Raw genomic sequence first — 24,678 nt, 5'->3', positions numbered from 1 at the left:
GCCGGGCACGTAGCCAGCCAGAATGTCGGACAGTAACCCGGTGAAAATGGTGCGGCAGCAGGGACTATGTCCAAGGGCTTGACGATCCCTCCCCAGGCCATCTGCGAGTTGTGGGGCTTGCCTAGGATGTGGTGGGGTTTGACAGTGGGCCCTGTTAAACCTCTATAAAAAGCTGCATGTATCCGCAAGTAGGCCCCACCAAAGCGACCGTGTGCCGCTCAAAGCGCACAAGCCCAAGTCCTGGTGTTAGGTGGGACGCTAAACAGCCCTGACACGACGGCCCTCCGACGAGACAGGAGGTTTGCGCAGGCCTAATAAGCCGCCTAGAAAACCAATCATTACGAACAATATAAGAGATAATGCGACTCGATATAATCGGCAAAGACCTAGGCGACGAATACAGGATCACGATTGGAAGCTTGGAACATGGAATTGCAAGTCGCTAGGTTTCGCAGGTTGCGACAGGATGATCGATGAATTACATCCCCGCAACTTCGACGTCGTGGCGCTGCAGGAGATTTGCTGGACAGGACAGAAAGTGTGGAAAAGCGGGCATCGAGCGGCTACCTTCTACCAAAGCTGTGGCACCACCAACGAGCTGGGAACCGGCTTCATAGTGCTGGGTAAGATGCGCCAACGCGTGATTGGGTGGCAGCCAATCAACGCAAGGATGTGCAAGCTGAGGATTAAAGGCCGTTTCTTCAACTATAGCATCATCAACGTACACTGCCCACACGAAGGGAGACCCGACGACGAGAAAGAAGCGTTCTACGCACAGCTGGAGCAGACATACGATGGATGCCCACTGCGGGACGTTAAAATCGTCATCGGTGACATGAACGCACAGGTAGGAAGGGAGGAAATGTATAGACCGGTCATCGGACAGGATAGTCTGCACATCGTATCGAATGATTACGGCCAACAATGCATTAACTTCGCAGCCTCTCGCGGAATGGTAGTCCGAAGCACCTTCTTTCCCCGCAAAAATATCTACAAGGCCACATGGAGATCCACCTGGCTGGAAAACGGAAAACCAAATCGACCACGTTCTAATCGACGGTAAATTCTTCTCCGACATCACGAACGTCCGCACTTACCGCAGTGCGAATATTGAATCCGACCACTACCTCGTTGCAGTATGCCTGCGCTCAAAACTCTCGACGGTGTACAACACGCGTCGAAGTCGGACGCCGCGGCTTAACATTGGGCGGCTACAAGACGGTAGACTAGCCCAAGAATACGCGCAGCAGCTGGAAGTGGCACTTCCAACGGAAGAGCAGCTAGGCGCAGCGTCTCTTGAAGATGGCTGGAGAGATATTCGATCCGCCATTGGTAGCACCGCAACCGCTGCACTTGGCACGGTGCCCCCGGATCAGAGAAACGACTGGTATGACGGCGAATGTGAGCAGTTAGTGGAAGAGAAGAATGCAGCATGGGCGAGATTGCTGCAACACCGCACGAGGGCGAACGAGGCACGATATAAACGGGCGCGGAACAGACAAAACTCGATTTTTCGGAGGAAAAAGCGCCAGCAGGAAGATCGAGACCGTGAAGAGACGAAGCAACTGTACCGCGCTAATAACACACGAAAGTTCTATGAGAAGTTAAACCGTTCACGTAAGGGCCACGTGCCACAGCCTGATATGTGTAAGGACATAAACGGGAACCTTCTTACGAACGAGCGTGAGGTGATCCAAAGGTGGCGGCAGCACTACGAAGAACACCTGAATGGCGATGTGGCAGACGAAGATGGCGGTATGGTGATGGACCTGGGAGAACGCGCGCAGGACAGAATTCTACCGGCTCCGGATCTCCAGGAAATCCAGGAGGAGATTGGCCGGCTGAAGAACAACAAAGCCCTGGGGTTGACCAACTACCAGGAGAGCTATTTAAACACGGTGGTGAGGCACTGGCTAGAGCGCTGCACTGGGTCATTACCAAGATTTGGGAGGAGGAAGTTTTGCCGCAGGAGTGGATGGAAGGTGTCGTGTGTCCCATCTACAAAAAGGGCGATAAGCTGGATTGTAGCAACTACCGCGCAATCACATTGCTGAACGCCGCCTACAAGGTACTCTCCCAAATTTTATGCCGTCGACTAGCACCAACTGCAAGGGAGTGGGGCAGTACCAGGCGGGTTTTATGGGCGAACGCTCCACCACGGACCAGGTGTTCGCCATTCGCCAAGTACTGCAGAAATGCCGCGAATACAACGTGCCCACACATCATCTATTCATCGACTTCAAAGCCGCATATGATACAATCGATCGGGACCAGCTATGGAAGCTAATGCACGAACACGGTTTTCCGGATAAACTGACACGGTTGATCAAAGCGACGATGGATCGGGTGATGTGCGTAGTTCGAGTTTCAGGGGCATTCTCGAGTCCCTTCGAAACCCGCAGAGGGTTACGGCAAAGGTGATGGTCTTTCGTGTTTGCTATTCAACATCGCTTTGGAAGGGGTAATACGAAGAGCAGGGATTAACACGAGTGGTACAATTTTCAATAAGTCCGTCCAGCTATTTGGTTTCGCCGACGACATAGATATTATGGCACGTAACTTTGAGAAGATGGAGGAAGCCTACATCAGACTGAAGAGGAAGCTAAGCGGATCGGACTAGCCATCAACACGTCGAAGACGAAGTACATGATAGGAAGAGGTTCAAGAGAAGACAATGTGAGCCACCCACCGCGAGTTTGCATCGGTGGTGACGAAATCGAGGTGGTAGAAGAATTTGTGTACTTGGGCTCACTGGTGACTGCCGAAAATGACACCAGCAGAGAAATTCGGAGACGCATCGTGGCTGGAAATCGTACGTACTTTGGACTCCGCAAGACGCTCCGATCGAATAGAGTTCGCCGCCGTACCAAACTGACAATCTACAAAACGCTAATTAGACCGGTAGTCCTCTACGGACACGAGACCTGGACGATGCTCGTGGAGGACCAACGCGCACTTGGAGTTTTCGAAAGGAAAGTGCTGCGTACCATCTATGGTGGGGTGCAGATGGCGGACGGTACGTGGAGGAGGCGAATGAACCACGAATTGCATCAGCTGTTGGGAGAACCATCCATCGTTCACACCGCGAAAATCGGACGACTGCGATGGGCCGGGCACGTAGCCAGAATGTCGGACAGTAACCCGGTGAAAATGGTTCTCGACAACGATCCGACGGGCACAAGAAGGCGAGGTGCGCAGCGGGCAAGGTGGATCGATCAGGTGGAAGATGACTTGCGGACCCTCCGTAGACTGTGTGGTTGGCGACGTGTAGCCATGGACCGAGCCGAATGGAGAAGACTCTTATATACCGCACAGGCCACTTCGGCCTTAGTCTGAATAAATAAAATAATAATAAATAATCATGTCGATTCAAGCATATTGGGAGCCAAGACCCGATTAATTTTATATTTGGTAATCAACTCAACCGGTTAACCACAATATGAACTTCCTGAACCACCCTTCTGATCTTGGTCATAATGCCTGAAAATAGTAGCAAGCATTTTGTGTGAAATTGAGATAAATTACACCGTTTTATTCGGGACATCTCATTGAGATATCAAAAATGTTGCCGCATTCGACCCAGTGACCCACCGGAACTACTCCGGGCACAGGAATATATCTGATGCTAACATCAATGCGGGAAAAAGGTAGCAAATCCATTAAATATTCACTTGGGCCTTTACGGATTGATCATTGTCACCTCAATTTAATATTATAGATCTAACTGCTTATTTCAGAAGACATTTTACATTCTATTAATTGCTTCCATCCTGACTACGTGCCCGCATGATCATAAAATTCCACCAAAAAAAAGTTCAACTCAACAGCTGCTTGTGCATTGGCTTAATATGTTTTTAAAGCCTTGAGCCCTCTTTAAACATTTCCAGCGCCATACAGCCTTACGCATTCTCAGATCTCCAGTTTAACCAATTTGTTATCATTTTCCTCATTCCTGACCAAAGTGAATGAGGCACAAAACACAATATAATACATGCTGTTCACACAGGGTAGCCTATTTGCATTTGACGAATTTAGAGTCTAATGAAGAAGATTTGGCGCTTTTTATTAGCCAATGCAGAGCGCCACTTGGTATTATAACGAGATGGTTGTTAAAAAAAATATCCGCCACATACTTCGGAAGAAATAGAACATTGAATGGAATGTGGACCAACCGTTCGTTGTACAATTTCTGTGAATGAATTTCGCATAAAGCTATTTTTAAATTGCACATGGGGTGCTGCGAACTCGCATGAAACTATAATTGGTGGGATATGTTGATTGGAAACTAAATTGGTTTTAGCTCATGTTTCTTAAACAGTGCACCCCGCCTCGGGATGACAAGCATCTGGATAACCTGGTAATCAATAGCACACATATTATTCATTCAATTTTATTTCGTAATAACTCCTGCAAAAAGGATATGTACATTACAACATTCCTTTGACCTTATCGAAAAATATTTTATACAAATCGATTTCACATCAAGATATTTTGAGTTGAATTCTCTAATTAAAATATTAGAAACAAAAAACGTATTTATATGTTGTCTTAGGTTTATACCCATAAACTTGTTTTATAAATCATATTATTATTTTCCGTAGTAAGTTTTGCCTTTCTCGTACAACAAAGTTGTACCGAAAGGCTATAGGATTACTCAATTTTCTTTTAAAGAAGCCCGGAGACTCTTAGTGTTATTTACCGATCGACTCATCTCGACGAACTGAAGTGATGTGTGTATGCATGTATGTGTACAAAATTTGTAAACAAACGATTTAAAACCTAGCATTACCCGATTTACTCGTAACAAATTGCATTTGACGGGTGGAAATTGCATTTCGGAATTGTTGAAAAATTATTGTTTTTCCCCAAGATTCCATCCTTGCAAAAAAATCCGAAGGTAGTGGCTAAAAATATGAAAATAATAGAAAAAATGCGATCTAGGCCCCTAAAGTGGTTTTTGACCTTCCTAATGTTATTTTTTCAATACATGATGCTCGAGAAAGGCATCAGCTTATCAAGTAGGTAATATAAAAAGGTCATTGTAAGTAGTGCAAATATATTATCAGCTGGGATAAGGAAAATTCAGTTACGGAGTCGACGCATTTCTGACATTTTATTTTATTCTACATTATGACATTTGGGTATTTAGCATGATTTTGATTTGCAGTGTTACCATCAATTGCTGAAATTAGATTGTCTCTCTGACCATCAACATATCTTTGATACTTATTAAAAACTATGTATGTGATTTTGTAGTCAAAGATTTAAACCCCGATTTATCAAATCCAGTGGCACACCTACGCAAATCAAAATCACAGGCAGGTGTGGGAAGACTACAGCTACCTGTCGATGTTCTCTGCTTCGATGATCTCACACGTCGTTTTGAATAACTATCAGAGGTATATCGATTTGATTTGTACACCTTTGTTCTAATCTCAAACAAAATCTGAATCAAATTATCAAAATCACAAATCTCGCAAAACGTTCATGTTACTAAACAAAACTTGTTTCGCATATGTGCCACAAAAAGACGTATTAAGAAACACACCAACTGCTTCATCGTGGATTCACCACTGTCTGTTGGCTAACAGAATTCAGAGAATTGTTATTTTCGCCATTTCGAACCAGTTTCATATCTCTGCTCATCGGTGAAGCCTCTAGTCCCCGCCCTCAATCAGGAAGTGAAGAAATGGTTGCAATGTGGCTTTGCGCGTGGGTGCTCGTTAGTTTCAAATTTTGGATTATCTTGGCATTACCGGCCCAAAAGTATTCGCCTGGAATTCCAATAAAGCCAACAGGTGAGTGGTTTTTAAATAGAAAATAAACCTATTGAGCTCATTTATTTCTTCACAGTGAATCAGACTCCAGGAGAAATCAGTGGAATTATAAGCGAAAGCTCATCTGGCAGTGCTGTAGTTTCGAGTCAAACATACACAGAGGCAGGTTAGTACCTACCATTTGGAGTAACACAAAACATTATAAAAATTGGGTATATATTCGGCTTTGCAACTTGAGAGCATGAACATGAGCAAGATTGACTACATTCGGCTGTGTAACTCAAGATACGATGGACAATAAACATCATATGTTTGCACTTCCATTATTATAGCTTTACTATAGTTGGGGCACCACGTATTGCAATCGGCTCTGCTAGACGATTCGAGGTAATATGTCTGCATAGGAAAATGTAGTGAAATATGGCCAATATTCGCTACCTAAGCAAACCTCTCAATTTAACGGTGATTTCTTCGAAAAAAAAAATGTTTTTGAAGTGTTATGAAAAATCAACCTTATTGAAAGAAAACTTTTTTTTTCTCAAAAATTGAGTTCTTCATCTAAACTGAACGATGCTGGGCAAAATACGCCATCCAGGAAAGATCCTTACAATACGCCAAAATTTGTCATTATAATTTGTTAGACTCTTTTGCACAAGATGTAAGTCTAATTTTCCCGTTAGTAAATTTCTCATACTGATCTCAATAAGAAGGATATTTTTTAAAATTCAGACAAAAAGCATTGAGGAAACAAGCCCTGATATTGCATCAAAAAGAGTCAATTGCGCATTTTACCTTTACATTTTTACCACATCTTTTTCGACCAAGTTTTTCCATGTGTTGGGATTACAAATGTTAATTAGCTTTAGACGATTTCAATTTTGTGACAAAATTTTGGTTATCCCTATAAGAAAACGAGGTAATGCATTGCGGTAAACTCATGGAGGCAAAAGAACCTATTAGCTGGTAACATTTAAAGGGCAAAACATACTTTTACATGTAAACAATAAAGAACGATTCATAACAAATTTAAACACAATCCGTAAATAGCATCTGATTGTTTCGTAAAACGCTATCGTGAGTCCATAGAATAGTGCGGGAATCTAAAAGAATAATTTTAAGATCCATAACTGCGCTAAAATATAGCAATGGATAGGAAAATGTGTTACTTTAAACATGGTCAAGAAAAACAATTAAATTCCCGCTATTTTCCTATACGAACGTATGACAAATGATCCATAAAAAAAACTATGTTTTGATCCATAAAACTTCTAATTTGCGCAATTTCTAACGTGATGATGATCCATAATTTCAGTAATATGATCCATAATTTTGATCATATGATCCATAAGTTTGGCCATATGATCCATAATTTTGCGCAAATTAGAAGTTTTTTGGATCGAAATATAGTTTTTCATGGATCATTTTCCAAAGATTTATGGGTAATTTTTCATGGGAAGATAGTTCATGGGAAAATAGCAAGAATTCAATTGTTTTTCTTGACCATGTTTAAAGGAACATATTTTCCTATCAATTGCTAAATTTTAGCGTAGTTATGGATCTTAAAATTATTCATTATGGATACTCCCGAACTATTTTATGGATATATGGTAGCGTTTTATGGAACATTCAGCAGTTATTTACGGATCATTTTTCATTTTTTATGGATCGTTTTTCCACAATTAACGGTGCAAAATAAGGGCTGCCCATTTAAAGATGAAAAGCACCACGCGTCCGCTTTTCAATCCGAAGGAGCATTGTTGTCAGAAATTCTTCTAATGTTTTCTATTGAAAATTGACCGAATCGCTTGAATGCAACGAATCCTTAGTTGCTGATTACTAATACAGAAAAAAATCGGTCCTTTGTTCCGAAAGTTGAAAGTGATCAATGTGTCATTGTGAAGTTTGACAACAAACAGTCGACTCTATACATCTCGATGCCCAGCCCAGCCCAGGAGCAACGACAAAGGCAACGTCAAGGGACACGAGCGGAAATCGAAATATACAACGGATCAAGGGCTGACAGCTGTGGTATTCCACTCCTTGAGTAAAGCCGGGTGACACCGTCTTGAAATGGCGGGTGGGCTAATGCAACAGCTGCCTTCCGTCCCGTAAAACCGTGGAAGGCCTTGGGGCACGCCGTCTTAATCCAGCCGTCTGGCTTAACCAACCAGATGGGAGTAGGACCAGTTGATTCCTTCCTGGCTTACCCCTGTGGAGTTTATTCTTCTTATTTGCAAGCGGGAGCCACTTGGAACACCTTATCGCACTGTTTGTTCACTGAATGTGATCGACGACACATTCCCCGATTGCTTTGATTGCTGATGATGTGACTCTAAGTTGTGGTTCACATTAGGCCTACTTCGATGGTTTCAAAGCAATTGAATATATGATTTATGTAGTAAACGGCAAGTACTGTTTCACTGCCACACATTTCCCCTCTTCTCAGGAATTTATGTGAAAAAAAATTGTCATTTGAATTGACTTTCAATGAAAAACATGAAAACTTTGTGGTTTTATTATGCCTAGAAGAAACCAAAATATAAACCCGTTTACTGTATGTGGCACATACTACATACATCACTTAACAACTGTGAGACGAAGTTGAATTCAGCTTGTCAAATTGTGTTGTTCTCCAGATATGAGTTCTCCAAATATAATGTGTACACTGACTAGATACCGCAAATATGCTATGCTAGCTGATCCGTCGAACTTCGTCTCTCAAAAAAAACTATTATTTAGCGCCAACATTGTTTTTTTTTTACTACTTTTTAGGCAAAATTATATCGATTCAAGCGCTTAGCAACGTACGTATCATCTGGTATTATAAATATTGCATTTATAGTACACTGGATTTTGTTTTTACACGATTTACATTTTCTCAATTTTCCACTCATCCTAAATGTTTAACGTATATTAATTACCATGTGATTTTTCTTTGATTTATTCTGGATTTTTTGAAAAATGTTGCGAAGAGTTTGGTGGCAAATTGAAGTCACACGATCAAAAATACGAGCGAAAAAAAATCGTGTAAAAACAAAATCCTGTGTATATGACTACTTTTATGCAAGGGCCTTAAGTGGCATTTATTAGAATGCAACTGACTTATATGAACCACTCGCGCTCCTTACGAAGATTAGCTACACTAAGTCTCACTTATCAATTTATGCGAGCACCACTCGTGCTCATTTAAAAAGTCATAGCAATAACTCGTACTGAGCACTCAATGCGAGCACCGCTCGCGCTCATTCAAACAAATCATAACAATAACTCGTACTGAGCACTTTATGCGAGCACCACTCGCGCTCTTTACGAAGATTAGCAACACTAAGTTGCACTGAGCACTTTATGCGAGCACTACTCGCACCCATTCAAAAAATCATAACAATAACACCACTCGCGCTCATTCAAAACATCATAACAATAACTCTTACTGAGCACTTAATACGAGCACCACTCGCGCTCTTTACGAAGATAAGCAACACAAAGTTGCACTGAGCACTTTATGCGAGTACCACTCGCGCTCATTCAAAAATTCATAACAATAACTCGTACTGAGCACTTAATGCGAGCACCACTCGCGCTCTTTACGAAGATTAGCAACATTAAGTTGCACTGAGCACTTTATGCGAGCACCACTCGCGCTCATTGAAAACATCATAACAATAACTCGTACTGAGCACTTAATGCGAGCACCACTCGCGCTCTTTACGAAGATTAGCAACACAGAGTCGCACTGAGCACTTTATGCGAGTACCACTCGCGCTCATTCAAAAATTCATAACAATAACTCGTACTGAGCACTTAATGCGAGCACCACTCGCGCTCTTTACGAAGATTAGCAACATTAAGTTGCACTGAGCACTTTATGCGAGCACCACTCGCGCTCATTGAAAACATCATAACAATAACTCGTACTGAGCACTTAATGCGAGCACCACTCGCGCTCTTTACGAAGATTAGCAACACAGAGTCGCACTGAGCACTTTATGCGAGCACCACTCGCGCTCATTCAAAACATCATAACAATAACTCGTACTGAGCACTTCATGCGAGCACCACTCGCGCAATTTACGAAGATTAGCAACACAGAATCGCACTGAGTACTTTATGCGAGCACCACTCGCGCTCATTCAAAACATCATAACAATAACTCGTACTGAGCACTTAATGCGAGCACCACTCGCACTCTTTACGAAGATTAGCAACACAGAGTCGCACTGAGTACTTTATGCGAGCACCACTCGCACTCATTCAAAAAAATCATAACAATAACTCGTACTCACTCACGCTCATTCAAATATGCACAATACTAAGTCGTACTAAACACTTCTTAGCATGTCTGAGTTGAAACTATTGTTAATTAACAACACATTTTATTAACACTGGTATCAAAAAAATGATACCACTACCAGAGAAATTTTCGTTTGGTAATCATGAACAGCCCTATACGTGTGCTTGGGCCTACCTTTTTTTAAGTGCAAGTTTGTCCATCTATTTGCTTAAGTTGGTTTCAAAATAGGGGAAAAATGTCCATGCATTGGACAATTGTATCATCTGAAACAAAAACACTAATCTTTTTTTCTTATGCATATTTCATAGTTTTCTATAAGAAAATAAATATGTTCTGCGTTGTAGAAACATTTAACAATTGAATAAAACAGTTAACATCCATTCTTTCATCATTTTAAGATTTTTTTTTACGGCTCTCGAATGGACCAACGATTTCAAATCACTTTTGGAGTGAAATCAGTAGTGATTCAGTCTCGTTGCAAACCCTCGAACATCATCCTAGTTTGAATCTGAGGTAAAATAGAACAAACTCACTGGCTTCTCCAGCAGTGTTTTATTCATGTTTGAAGTTTGTTTTCCCTTGAAAGAAACTAGTATGCTGCTGCTAAGAAAAGCGCCGCAACACAAAATGGATTGATCCGTACATAAAATGACGCATTCATACACCAACATAATTAAATCTCGTGATTCATTAGTGGTTCAAATCTGCAGAAAATAACAGGTCCAGTTTCAATTCATTTTCTAAAATTTACTCACCCAATGTCCAAGTATTTGACCACATCACGTCCACTTGCACAAACAATTCGATTACTTTATGGGTGCTCCCGCTTGCTCAATATAACATTTTTTAAAAAGGCTGAAAATCCAACACGATCGCCAAATGTGGAGTTTGTTCTTCTTATTTGCAAGCGGGAGCCACTTGGAACACCTTATCGCACTTTTTGTTTACTGAATGTGATCGACGACACATTCCCCGATTGCTTTGATTTCTGATGATGTGACTCTAAGTTGTGGTTCACATTAGGCCTACTTCGATGGTTTCAAAGCAATTGAATATATGATTTATGTAGTAAACGGCAAGTACTGTTTCACTGCCGATCCGGCTCTGAACACCGAGGTGTCAACCCCTGCATGGCCTCACTGCATCAGCAAAGATAACCATGGGATCAAGAAGGCGACTATTCTAGCTGGATTCGAGGGCAGCCCTAAGGGGGACCCAATAACCATGAATAAAGCTAAACTAACCGACAAAGCAACGGAAGTGAACCCCTTCGCGAGGAGAGGTTTGGAGAGATCTCCACCCAACGCATCGGGTACAAGAGAGATGGAGCTGAAGGACACGAGTAGCGAAGTAGTCGTCGTAGAGAGCGATGACGGTGCGCCAATAGTCGGCAAGCAGCAGCACAATACGGTGGAGATAGGGTCGAGTGGCGTCCTGCCGAGCTTGACCGTCGTTATGGTGCAACTCGATGACATTATCGACTTCACCAATGGACGGGGCAATATGTCAAGAGACCTGAAGCTGAACCTACTTAAGCTTCGCAATTTGGTTCTTGTTGGAAAGCAGGAACAGGAAGTGCTTGCGGCTAGGCTGGCTGGAAGGCTGTGGCAAAGCGGAGCAGACCACACAGACTGCTCCCTTCTCCTTCCATAGTACCACAACCATGGCGCAGGAAGCGTTAGATTTTGCACTCAGCGACAGAGGCGAAAGGAGGACAGCCAAGCGAGCCAGGGATTCGCCCGGAAATAAGCGCCATACACAGAATGCAAAAGGCGTCGGGAGAGCGGGCTCACGAAAGTTGCAAGCAAGGGAGAACGGCGTAAGAAGAAAGCAATGGTGAAACAAGCCAATCGGCCACCAGAGGAGGGAAGCAGCGGTCGGACGGTCCCTGGCAAACGGTAGTCAGGAAATCGAAGGTGAAACCGGCAACCACGCGCCCGGCGAGAGCTAGGTAGAAGGGTGAAGCACTGCTAATCAAAACAGAAAAAGAGCGCTACGCCGACGTGCTAAAGGCGATGCGCAGCGCAGAGAAACATGTGGACCTGGGTAAAGAGGTTCGCAGTATAAGGAGGACGAGAGCGGGCGAAATGATCCTTGTCTTAAGGAAGGGCTCACAGGGGCGCGGCATCTTATATGGAGCGCTAGTCCAGGAAGTTCTAGGCGAGTATGTAGAAGTCAGGGCTCTACACGACGAAGTGACCCTCCAATGTAAGCAACTGGATGAGGTCACGACATCGGAAGAGATCGCCTCGGCCATCAAGGACCAAGGTGGAGTGGTGGTAGCAAAGGCGTCCATCCGCCTGCAAAGAGGACCACAGAGGACGCAGATTGTCACGGTGAAGTTACCGGCCACCGGCGAACAAGGTGATCAAAGTTGGCAAGCTGAAAGTTGGCTGGTCAGTGTGTCCAGTCAGCCTCTACCAACCACTTGTAGTCGATAAGTGCTTCCGCTGCCTCGAAGCGGGACACAAATCGTGGGCTTGCAAATGGCCGGACAGGAGCAACCTATGTAGGCGGTGCGGCGAAGATGGCCATAAAGCGCACACGTGCGATAATACACCGTCGTGCACGCTATGTGCGAGCAGGAAGCAGGAACTAAAACCACGCCATGGGTGGACCTGCGTGTCCGTTGAGTGGTTATACGAAGAAGCCGTGCAAGTAACGCAACTAAACCTATTACGATATTTTTTTCAACTTCGCAATACTTTGCTATAATTACAATTGCACCAGCCCTGAATATAGTTGTGCATGAGCCGATACGACAACACTAATTCTCCAAACTACTACGCTCTCACAAATGAGATAGTCCAATATAGCACACTAGAGCCAACCGCATCTACCTTTTGTTAGCTGCTGTCCTCCGAGGTGGTCACGATAAAGTGAAACTCCAGCAAAGTGCACGTGAGCGAAATAAGTTTCTAATAATACCATCATTCCCACTGACGACGGAGTACCATCGACGGGAAAAGCATTAGAGGTAATCACGACACACGAGAATGACAAATTTGAAATACTCATCCAAATCCACGTAACCCCAGGTCTAGTGTTCCACACGATCGGTGTGCGACACACCCAACGCCATTGCTGGACGTGCATCTTCCATCTAACATTCGAAGGGCTACAAAGGAGGTAACACGTGAATGAGTATTAAACAAAGCGTGTTTCTAACAATTCCTCCTCATAGGCAGCAGCAACACTGGTAAAACGCGGAAAGTGATCGCCAATCGAAGGTGATCTAGTCATCTCGAACGACAAGAAGGGCTCTCAAAAGAGGTAAAACGATTGGCAATCTAATAGTGAATGAGCCTAACAGCAATTGTTCTATAGGGCCCTATTGTTGAGATTGCTGACTTCTACAACAGTCTGTCGCACGTGACCAACTCGGCTGGCACACGATTGTACATCGCATGGTCATTGGATGCGGCCATTCATCGCATCGGAGACAAATCTCGGCTCGTAGTGAGTGCGACCGAGCACACGGATCCTGCATACCGGCACCGGTGGAGACAGGTGTGAGGAGATTGCATGCTGCATTTGTGTCGTGGTGTGAAGAGCGTGGAAAGGGGACGGTCCGAGGAGTGATAACCGTATCGAGGTGTAGTTCTGCGTGGGGAAGACGGATCATCGTTTGCTTAAGCATGTGTGAGAGAATGCAGTCGCAGCATTAAAGCAACGTCCGAGCAGACGGACCACCAAATCAAGAACGGAAACCGGCGTGGGGCGCGGGGCGTCGCCAGCTAGTGAGAGGAGATTCTAGAGAAAACAATATCAGGTATGGTAGTTCTAAGGCCTATGTGAGAAGAGCAATATAGCAATATGAAATGCAATTGAATAGTTGTAGTGCTTTTTTTGGCGAGTCGAGTCCATTGGGTTTACCGTCTCTAGTCGTGGCTTTGTAATGGCAATAAACCTCAATCATTGTGCGATCGCCCAGCAGTTGCTGTGGCAGTCGGTAGCAGAAGCGAGCACAGACGTAGCTATCCTGGCGGACCCATACCGCATCCCCGCGGATAACGGGAACTGGGTAGCGGATGGATCCAGATCAGCGGCGATTTGTACGACGGGAAGATACCCGATCCAGGAAGTGCTGAAAACAAGAGCAGAGGGTACTGTTATAGCAAAAATAAATGGAGTGTATTACTGCAGCTGCTATGCCCCACCTAGGTGGCCGATAGAACAATTCACCCAGATGGTCGATCGGCTGACATCAGACCTAGTGGGTAACAAGCCAGTAGTAATTGCAGGAGACTTCAATGCGTGGGCGACAGAGTGGGGAAGTCGCTTTACTAACCGGAGAGGGCAAACGCTTTTGAAAAATAAAAAAAAAGTCACGAAAATATGATAGACTTTGATCGTTAATATATCAGCCGTTTCTCGATGGAATAACAATTTTCTTGGCAATTAATGGCATATTATTCGGCAGCTCGGCCGTACGAAAACCATTTTTTGTTAAATATCTTGGCTGTGCATAATATGCACTGCATATGCACAACCCATGTTTCTAAATGGACAAATTGATATGAAATTTGCGAAAAATTATCCACTCTCTAGATAGGCGTGATAACCCCTACACAACAACACCACTTAAAGGTCACGTTTGCGGAAAAGCCATTAGAATCCGAGTACCAACCTTCACCACGGTTAGCTCTTTTTTTGCAAATTGAATATCTTTCGGATGCTTGATTTGTCCAATCTCCACATGTGCTTTACTGTTGTATATCCACAGTCAAGCGAGTGCACATTGTTTATTAAACGAGAGGATCACACTCCATGCCCCCCAACAACGGGCCGCCGACGGCAGCGGATCATGTGGACAAGGGAGATGAATCAGTACGTGATCCGTTGCTACTACGTTTGCACCAGGATGGAGACGGATATGTCCGGCAGACCAGCGATGCTGGAGATTTTCAATGAGATGTTTCCTCGGTTTGCACCCCAGCTGGACCAGAATAAGTTGTACACACGCCAGAGAGCTATTATGTCACATAATATGCTGACTCCAGAAGACATAGAGTACATCAAGCGGGAAGTGCAGAGGAAACTAGGAGAGGAGGGGGAGGCAAGGTCGAGCGATACGTCGAGAAGGAGTTCTGTTGGGTTGGATTCATCAATCGCAAGTAACCGTCGCGATTCGATTGCACCCGCCGCTCCAGGACTAACAGTGGAAATGCAACGACAGCAATTGAAGGACGAACTAGCCAATCATATGGGCACAGCAGTTACACAGTTCCGTGGGACAGACCCCATGTCCCGACACCGGATACTCAAGTTGCAGTACTCCTATCGTTTGACGATTACAGTAAGCATCCTTTACCAGGATATTTTGCCACAGTACTTGGAAACCGTGGAGAACCTTGAGGAGCTGCACTTTATCGTGTATTCGTCTGCAGTGGCTGTTGTAAGAACGTTGGGATTGTGAACGCGTCCACAAGGTGAGAGTGATGGACGCGCACGCTCCAAAGCACGAAAACCCGCGTGGATGCGACGTCTGGAGACCCGCATCGCCACACTGCGGTCAAAGGTTGGTCGATTAACACAGTACAAGCAGGGGAATCGATCAACCAGGCTAGTTCGGAATGTTGCTGAAATTGTGAAACCCACAGAGCTCCGTGATCTCACCGAGGCGAACATAACTGAGTTCCTCGACACCCATGTACAGCGGTTGAGTGCTCTTGCTATACGACTGCGACGTTATGCGACGTTCAACATCAACGAATGGGAGTTCTACAACCACATCCGAAACGACAAAGCTGACTTTGACGAGGGCCTTCCGGAGATTGGAGAAGTCACGCAGTTTTGGTCCAATCTATGGAAGAACCCCGTCATACACAACGGCGATGGCAGAAGAAGAGCGATATTGTGGTGGAATTGGAGACATGACCGCTATCAACGTGACCGCCCAAGACATACGTGAGGCTGCCCGGTATACCAGAAATTGGGCTGCACCAGGACCCTATTTTGTGCATAATTTCTGGTATAAAAAACTCACAACGGTCCACGGGCGGATGGCGGAATGCTTCAACACGGTACTAGATAACCCCGGGCAGCTACCGGAATTCATCACTAGGGGTGTCACTTATCTTCTGCCGAAGGATCGGAACACTTTGAACCCAGCCAAGTACAGACCAATAACGTGCCTTTCGAGTCTGTACAAAGTGCTGTCAGCGGTAATAGCGAGGAGGGTGCAGAACCATTGCGACGTCAATAGCCTGATGACCGAGGAACAAAAAGATTGTCGACGCAACACACGAGGCTGCAAGGATCAGGTCATCATTGATGCAGTAGTTGTTGGGCAGGCCACCCACAAGCAAAGAAACCTGAGCATGGCGTATATCGACTATAAAAGGCATACGACTCAGTACCTCACTCGTACCTTCTTAAAGTACTGTAGTTATATAAGACAGACGGTAACGTCATCAGGCTAATGCAGCATGCTATGGGGATGTGGAGCACATCCCTACGCATTACCGACGATCAAGAAAGAGCTGCAGGAAAAGTTCTTGCATCGTGTCAACGGTATTTTGAAGAGCCTCTTGTCGGCCGGCAACAAGGTGAAGGCGATAAACACGTTTGCCGTGCCCTTGTTGACATACAGTTTAGGGGTGGTGAAGTGGATCAAGACTGACTTGGAGGCGGTAGAACGAGCAATACGAGTGAACGCCCACTAAGCATCGCATGCGCCATCCAAAATCGTCCATTGAGAGAGTCACCCTGCCTCGTACAGTAGGAGGAAGAGGTGTTACCGTTGTGTTTCCCAGGTCCAGCAGTTCCGAAGATACTTCGTGGAAAGCCAGAACCGCAACGAAATCTATCGCGCTGTGTGTTACCACGGATTCAGTGCCCTGCATCTGGCTCAGGAGGACTATCAGCTGAATTGCGACATCAAATCTGTCGACGAGATGATTACATCGTGGAAGCAGAAGGAGTTGCATGGAACGCATCCCCATCAACTGGAGCTGGAATATATCGACAAAGCGGCGTCGAATACGTGGCTGGTGCGGGGTGAACTCTTCTCGGAAACAGAAGGATTCATGGTAGCCATCCAGGACCGGGTAATTGCGACCGGCACTATATATGCACGAAAACGTGGAGGACCGCTGCAGGAAGTGCAATTCAGTAGGAGAGACGATCGAGCATATCATGTCCGGATGTTCGGCCTATCTCGGTCGCCATAACGAAGTGGCCAAGATTGTGCACCAACAGCTTGCTTTAAAGCACAACTTGGTTAACCAGTTTGTCGCCTACTACAAATATTATGCCTGTCCCGGTTCTGGAAAATAGTTTCGTGAAGCTGTACTGGAATCGCGAGATCATTACGGATGTCCTTATTCGTGCCAATTGGCCCGATATTGTGGTCTTCGACAAAGGGATGAAGCGGGTAACCCTCATCGACATTGCTGTACCGCTACACCATAATGTCCAAACAAAATTCTCCAGCAAGATAACGAAGTTCCACGACTTGGCGAAGGAATTGAAGCAGATGTGGCACCTGGAGGAATGAGATCCACAGAGCCTAATCCCCTTTGGCATTCAGATTGCCCAGGGTAGGTGAAAATTCCCAGCACGGCTGAGGAAGTGCCAAAACTCTATAATAATAATAATGTTGGCTGCAAAACATGTCCATTGTGCAAAATAGGGTTGACATTAATCTGCAGTTTTTAACCTACCTTGCCTTTCGATTCTGGCCGCAAATAATGTCTACCTTTACTTTTATCTTATCGTTTTGATTTAATCCTAGGTATTACTTTTGGCTTAGTTTTTTAAGGGCTGACTTGCATGGTGTGACACCAAACGCCCTAAATTTGCGGACGACCATAGTGTATAGTTTTGCTTAGGGTCCCTCGCTGGTTCATTTATTCATTTATTTAGTTAACATCTAAACAGATAACACTGAATCAACAATTTGACGCCACAAAGCACGGTTCGAGGCCGCATCTCTCCATCCTCGGATACGCCCCACGCTCGCCAAGTCGTTTTGCACCTGGTCTGCCCATCTCGCGCGCTGCGCTCCCCGCCGTCTCGTACCTGCCGGATCGGAAGCGAACACCATCTTTGCAGGGTTGCTGTCCGGCATTCTTGCAACATGTCCTGCCCATCGTACCCTTCCGGCTTTAGCTACCTTCTGGATACTGGGTTCGCCGTAGAGTTGGGCGAGCTCATGGTGCATTCTTCGCCGCCACACACCGTCTTCTTGCACACCGCCAAAGATGGTCCTAAGCACCCGTCACTCGAATACTCCGAGTGCTTGCAAGTCCTCCTCGAGCATTGACCATGTTTCATGTCCGTAGAGGACAACCGGTCTTATTAGCGTCTTGTACATGACACATTTCGTGCGGTGGCGAATCTTTTTCGACCGCAGTTTCTTCTGGAGCCCGTAGTAGGCCCGACTTCCACAGATGATGCGCCTTCGTATTTCACGATTAACGTTGTTGTCAGCCGTTAGCAAGGATCCGAGGTAGACGAATTCCTCGACCACCTCGAAGGTATCCCCGTCTATCGTAACACTGCTTCCCAGGCGGGCCCTGTCGCGCTCGGTTCCGCCCACAAGCATGTACATTGTCTTTGACGCATTCACCACCAGTCCAACTTTTGTTGTTCACGTTTCAGGCGGGTGTACAGTTCTGCCACCTTTGCAAATGTTCGGCCGACAATGTCCATGTCATCCGCGAAGCAAATAAATTGACTGGATCTGTTGAAAATCGTACCTCGGCCGTTACACCCGGCTCTCCGCATGACACCTTCTAGCGCAATGTTGAACAACAGGCACGAAAGTCCATCACCTTGTCTTAGTCCCCGGCGCGATTCGAACGAACTGGAGTGTTCGCCCGAAATCTTCACACAGTTTTGCACACCATCCACCGTTGCTTTGATCAGTCTGGTAAGCATCCCAGGGAAGCTGTTCTCGTCCATAATTTTCCATAGCTCTACGCGGTCTATACTGTCGTATGCCGCTGGTCTGATCTGGTCCGTTGTCGAGCGGCCGTCAACGAAGCCGGCTTGATAACTTCCCACGAACTCGTTCACTAATGGTGACAGACGACGGAAGATGATCTGGGGTATCACTTTGTAGGCGGCATTAAGGATGGTGATCGCTCGAAAGTTCTCACACTCCAATTTGTCGCCTTAGTTATTTGTCGCCTAGATGGGGCATATAACCCCTTCCTTCCACTCCTCCGGTAGCTGTTCGGTTTCCCAGATTCTGGCTATCAGTTTGTGCAGGCAAGTGGCCAGCTTTTCCGGGGCCATCTTGATGAGCTCAGCTCCGATACCATCCTTACCAGCTGCTTTATTGGTCTTTAGCTGTTGATTCGCATCCTTAACTTCCCTCAAGGTGAGGGCTGGTTGGCTTCCATCGTCCGCTGAACTGACGTAGTCATCTCCTCCGCTGCCTTGATTTTCACTGCCTGTACTCTCCGCGCCATTCAGATGATCCTCGTAGTGCTGCTTCCACCTTTCGATCACCACATCGTTCGTCCATCAAGATGCTCTTATCCTTATCACTGCATATTTCGGCTCGCGGCACGAAGCCTTTGCGGGATGTGTGGAGCTTCTGCTAAAACTTGCGTGTTTTTGGGAACGGCACAGTTGTTCCATCTCCTCTCACTCCGCTTCTTCCTGGCGGCGGTGCTTCTCCCGAAAAAGGAGGGTCTGCTGTCTCCGCTTCCGTCTATAACGTTCCACGTTCTGCCGGGTACCTTGCTGCAGCGCGAACGCCCGCGCTGCGTCCTTCTCTTCCAGAATCTGTCTGCACTCTTCGTCGAACCAATCGTTCCGTCGACTTCGACCCATATACCCGACGTTGTGCTCCGCTGCGTCGTTAATGGCTGCCTTGACTGTATTCCAGCAGTCCTCAAGAGGGGCCCCATCGAGCTCACCCTCTCCCGGCAACGCTGCCTCGAGATGCTGCGCGTATGCAGTGGCGACATCAGGTTGCTTCAGTCGCTCTAGGTCGTACCGCGGCGGTCGTCGGTACCGAACATTGTTGATGACGGATAGTTTTGGGCGCAGTTTAACCATCACCAGATAGTGGTCAGAGTCGATGTTAGCGCCACGATATGTCCTGACGTCGATATTGTCGGAGAAGTGCCGTCCATCAATCAGAACGTGGTCGATTTGTGATTCTGTCTGCAGTGGTGATCTCCAGGTGTACCGATACGGGAGTCTGTGTTGGAAGTAGGTGCTGCGAATGGCCATATTCTTGGAGGCGGCTAAATCAATTAGTCGTAGGCCGTTTTCGTTCGTCAGCCGGTGAGCGCTGAACTTTCCAATAGTCGGTCTAAACTCCTCCTCTTGGCCAACCTGAGCGTTCAAATCTCCTATGATGATTTTGACGTCGTGGCTTGGGCAGCTGTCGTACTCACGTTCCAGCTGCGCGTAGAATGCGTCCTTATCATCATCAGTGCTTCCGGAGTGTGGGCTATGGACGTTGTTAATGCTGAAGTTGAAGAACCGACCTTTGATCGTCAACATACACATTCTTTCTTTGATCGGCCACAACCCGATCACGCGCCTTTGCATATCGCCCATCACTATGAAAGCTGTTCCCAGCTCGTGTGTGTTGCCGCAGCTCTGGTAGATGGTATGATTACCTCTAAACGTTCGCACCATTGATCCCTTCCAACAAACCTCCTGCAGCGCTACGATGCCGAATCCACGGTCCTTGAGCACATCGGCGAGTATGCGTGTGCTCCCGATGAAGTTGAGAGATTTGCAGTTCCACGAACCGAGTTTCCAATCGCTAGTCCCTTTTCGTCGCAGTGGTCTTCACCGATGGTTCCGGTCCGTACTCTCTTGTTGATTGTTCGTTGCTTATGATTTTTTAAAGGCTGGCTTGCAGGGCCTGACACCAAACCCCCTAAATCTCCGGAGGACCATTCCTCCTTATTTCCGGTGGACCATGGTGCACTGTTTCACTTAGAGTCCCTCGCTGGCACTCAAACGATGATCAGCCGCCCCTAACATGGAGAACAGACGCTGTTGTGAGCCGATCCTGACATGGAGAACAGACGCTCAATAAGATTTGCACCTCCGGAGAGGAGCAAACCCCCCCTTCCCTGTCAGCATACGACCATAGTTCCCACCGGGGTTGGTTACCCGATCTTCCCTAAGGTTGCTCGTATCCCAGCCAGCACCACGGGGAGGTAGGGATAGGAGTTGCTGGGTAAGAGGCTAAGGACCGCGAGATGGGGTCTATTTTATTCCTTCAGGTACGCGAAGTACCAATGGTACGCTTTACCCAGCATTTGCCGTGCCCTCGCTGGTAATCGGACGAAGATCAGCCGCCTGTAACATGGGAAACAGAAGATGTTGTGGTAAGCAACACCTCTTTGATGAACAGAACCTCGATTCGATTTGGACCTCCGGAGAGGAGAACTCCCTACACCTCCCCCCACTATAGGTATCTGGTACTGAAGGATCCTCAAGCTGATGATCTTGCTTTTTTTTTCCTAATTGGAAGCTTAGCAGAAGATCATTCGAATTTTATTAATACTCCCTCTAAAATTTTAAAAGGAAGCTAATTAAAAACCCTTTACCTATAAGAAGCTTCAAATACCGTTATTGTTGGCTTTTTCTAAAAAAAAAAATCAAAATTTTACTGCTTTAGCTTACTTTAGTTAGAAGGTTTAAATTAAACCAACAATGTTAAGAAAAAATCTGAAACCCATTTTTTGTGCATGCTGCAAATGACCAAAAGAGGAAAAACTGCTTTTCGCTACTTTTGAAATTGGATTCTAAAGCGATTTACCTTAACGTCTACAACTCATTGCATATTACTACTCTGTACCAAAGTATTGAGGAATCTTAAAAAACATGTTTAAATGCTCAAATATGGTTCGCGTGAATCATAAACTATTAAATTGAGTGTTAACGGTTGTGTCAGTCAACATAACCCAGAAAGCTTTGGAATTTTGCTGAAGGATCTTTACTCTGCTCAAAGCTGACCCCATGACATCCGCTCAACTACTGCATCGTTTATTTCATAATATCTGGGACACCGCAACTTTCCCGGTCGACTGGATGAAAGGTATCAGTGAAAATGCCCAAAAAGGGTGACCTGACTGTATGCGATAACTGGCGAGGCATTATGTTGCTTTCGACCGTCTCAATCACGAGAATATGTGGGGCGCCCTGAGACGCAAGGGAGTTCCTGAGAAAATCATCGGCCTCATCGAGGCACAGTACGAGGCCTTCTCGTGTAGAGTGCTGCACAATGGGGTCTTGTCCGACCCTATCCGGGTCGTAGCTGGTGTGAGGCAAGGATGTATTCTATCACCGTTACTTTTCCTCATCGTAATCGACGAGATTCTGGTAGATGCGATTGACCGTGAACCAAACCGCGGGCTGTTATGGCAGCCTATAACTATGGAGCACCTAAATGACTTCGAATTGGCGGATGATGTTGCACTCCTCGCGCAACGGCGCTCTGATATGCAGAGTAAGCTCAACGACCTTGCCGAGCGCTCCTCTTCGGCAGGTTTAGTCATCAACGTCAACAAAACCAAATCGTTGGATGTAAACACGGTGACTCCTTCCAGTTTCACAGTAGCCGGGCAACCAGTGGAAAATGTTGAAAGCTTCCAATATCTTGGTATCCAAATGGCGTCAGACGGCGGTACCAAGATCGACATAGGCGCACGGATAAAGAAAGCAAGGGCTGCATTTGCGAGTTTAAGAAATATCTGGAAAAACAGGCAGATAAGTGAACGCACCAAAATACGAATTTTCAACTCTAACGTGAAATCTATGCTGTTATACGCTAGCGAAACATGGTGTGTATCAGTGGAGAACACTCAACGGCTGCATGTGTTCATTAATAGATGCCTGCGGTATATAACTCGGGCCTGGTGGCCTCACAACTGGATCTCAAACAACGAGCTCCATCGTCGTTGTCACCAGAGGCCGATAGCAACAGAAATTCGGGATCGGAAGTGGGGCTGGGTCGGCCACACTCTACGTAGGGGCGGAAACGAAATCTGTAAACAAGCATTAGACTGGAACCCAGCGGGACATCGCAGCAGATGCAGACCCAGAGGCTAATGGCGGCGAAGCCTCAATAAAGAAATAAAAGAAGTCGACCGAAATCTAACCTGGCAACAGGTTAAAGCGATAGCCGGGCAACGCTCAGGATGGAGATCTTTCAAGTCGGCCCTTTGCACCACCGGAGGTGTAAAGGATCCATAAGTAAAGTAAGTAAGATCTTTACTCTTGCCTTTAATTCTATCACAAAAATGATATTAGCATTTACAAATCATTGTAAAATGCGCCAACTTCACGCAGAAATAATACGCTCATCTAATCAAAGAAAGTTACTTTGTATATTCATGGCAATACTGATGCCGCAATCACTGTAATCTGAAAAGGTGACGTATAGACCAAAAATATTGTTAAAGAGTCACTAGGTACGTCACTCATCGAGCTCTTTAACAGAAAAAATTGAAAACTTGCAGATTGTAATTTGGCGTATACGTCATTTTTTCATATTATGGCAGAATATGTCTGTCCCGTTCAATAAATACACGTCTTCAACTATTTCGGAATTTATACACGATGGCCGCACGTTTAACAAATATTTCACACCTATTTTTATTCGGTGCTCTAAAACCTCTAGATTTATGATGGACCACAGCGAATAGTTCATAGAATTTAGGTTCGGAGCATTGGAAAGCCGTTTATTTGTCTTTTGACTCCATGATATGATGCTTAGTGCTAATAGTGAATCAATTTGTTATTTTCTGTTGTGCTGTAATGTTCATGTTGTCACTGAGTCAGTCTATCTTTATCTTTTTTGTTGTGTTGAATCATGTTGTCAAAAGAAATCCGTACGAATAATTTGCAGACACCCTATGCTGCCATTTGTCAGATCAAGTATTTCATTCATTGCAGAACCAACTTTTCCCCCACCAATAGCTGATGGCACTCCAATTGTGATACAGTCCCAAGCGTCTCGGCCTTCGGCTACAACTCAGCATGTACCCAAACGACAACAAGTCATCCTGGACTCGGATTCTTCTTATTACCCTTCCCCCCAATACGTTGGCCAATCTCCGGTGGCCTATGTATATCCCGATGGGACTTACGCTTCAAAACCGTCATCTCCGGTGCAATCGGTCACACGATTCGGTAGGTCGAAATTTATTAAACGACATATATAATGTTCCTAACATAGAATTCACTCCAGGCAATGACTACCATAGCTCGCCCGCTAGCAACTACGTTATTTCCGGTCCTCCAGGCGAATATTACCCCCGCCCCAGTGGTCCAACTAGTTATCTCTCCAGTTCAATTAATCGCCATACAGTTAGTCAAGCTTTGGGAGCACTAGGGGCACTTGGAACCACGGGTATTTTGGGAGCCGGTGCATTAGGGGCAGGAGCGTTGTAAGATCTCAACGTACAAGGGTAAAAACGTATGTTACTAACAGTCGTATCACTACTTTCAGGTTATTAGGATAATGGGAAATATGGCACGTATTTTCTTGAAGAGGAGGAGTTCGTCACTGTAGCGCGTTGAAGTCTTCTAACAAACCCGGTACTGTGCTTCTATCGTTGCTCTGTATGCAGCCTATTTTAGTTTTCTAATATTTTTGTCGGTTATTTTCTCTATGTAATA

General features: G+C 45.6%; 1 protein-coding gene and 1 long non-coding RNA gene across 3 annotated transcripts; both read left to right on the top strand.

Moving 5' to 3' along the window:
- The first annotated feature begins 5,409 nt into the window (after positions 1 to 5,409).
- On the top strand, positions 5,410 to 24,652 carry LOC134215275 (uncharacterized). 2 transcript variants are annotated; one of them, XM_062694494.1, is made up of 5 exons: positions 5,410 to 5,798; positions 5,854 to 5,943; positions 23,977 to 24,189; positions 24,248 to 24,446; positions 24,509 to 24,652. In XM_062694494.1, exons 1-5 carry the CDS (start codon positions 5,690 to 5,692, stop codon positions 24,519 to 24,521), a joined length of 624 nt encoding a protein of 207 aa, XP_062550478.1. In that variant the 5' UTR covers positions 5,410 to 5,689; the 3' UTR covers positions 24,522 to 24,652. The 2 variants fall into 2 exon arrangements, with proteins under 2 accessions (XP_062550478.1, XP_062550477.1); XM_062694493.1 differs by having other exon boundaries at positions 23,953 to 24,189.
- LOC134215277 (uncharacterized) lies at positions 12,904 to 13,826 on the top strand. The gene is made up of 4 exons (XR_009980100.1): positions 12,904 to 13,045; positions 13,107 to 13,197; positions 13,253 to 13,341; positions 13,396 to 13,826. It is a non-coding gene; the product is annotated as an uncharacterized LOC134215277 (long non-coding RNA).
- Positions 24,653 to 24,678: the final 26 nt, after the last annotated feature.

The sequence above is a fragment of the Armigeres subalbatus genome, chromosome 2, assembly GCF_024139115.2.
Source record: "Armigeres subalbatus isolate Guangzhou_Male chromosome 2, GZ_Asu_2, whole genome shotgun sequence".
NCBI lineage: Eukaryota > Metazoa > Arthropoda > Insecta > Diptera > Culicidae > Armigeres > Armigeres subalbatus.
This window is presented reverse-complemented; position numbering and strand designations above follow the sequence as displayed.

What these genes read in the sequence shown, in the direction of transcription:
- LOC134215275 (XM_062694493.1), top strand. Translation starts at nt 5,690, where the DNA reads ATGGTTGCAATGTGGCTTTGCGCGTGGGTGCTCGTTAGTTTCAAATTT. An exon ending in TCAAACATACACAGAGGCAG is followed by an intron (nt 5,944 to 23,952) that starts GTTAGTACCTAC and finishes CATTCATTGCAG; the next exon opens with AACCAACTTTTCCCCCACCA. An exon ending in GCAATCGGTCACACGATTCG is followed by an intron (nt 24,190 to 24,247) that starts GTAGGTCGAAAT and finishes AATTCACTCCAG; the next exon opens with GCAATGACTACCATAGCTCG.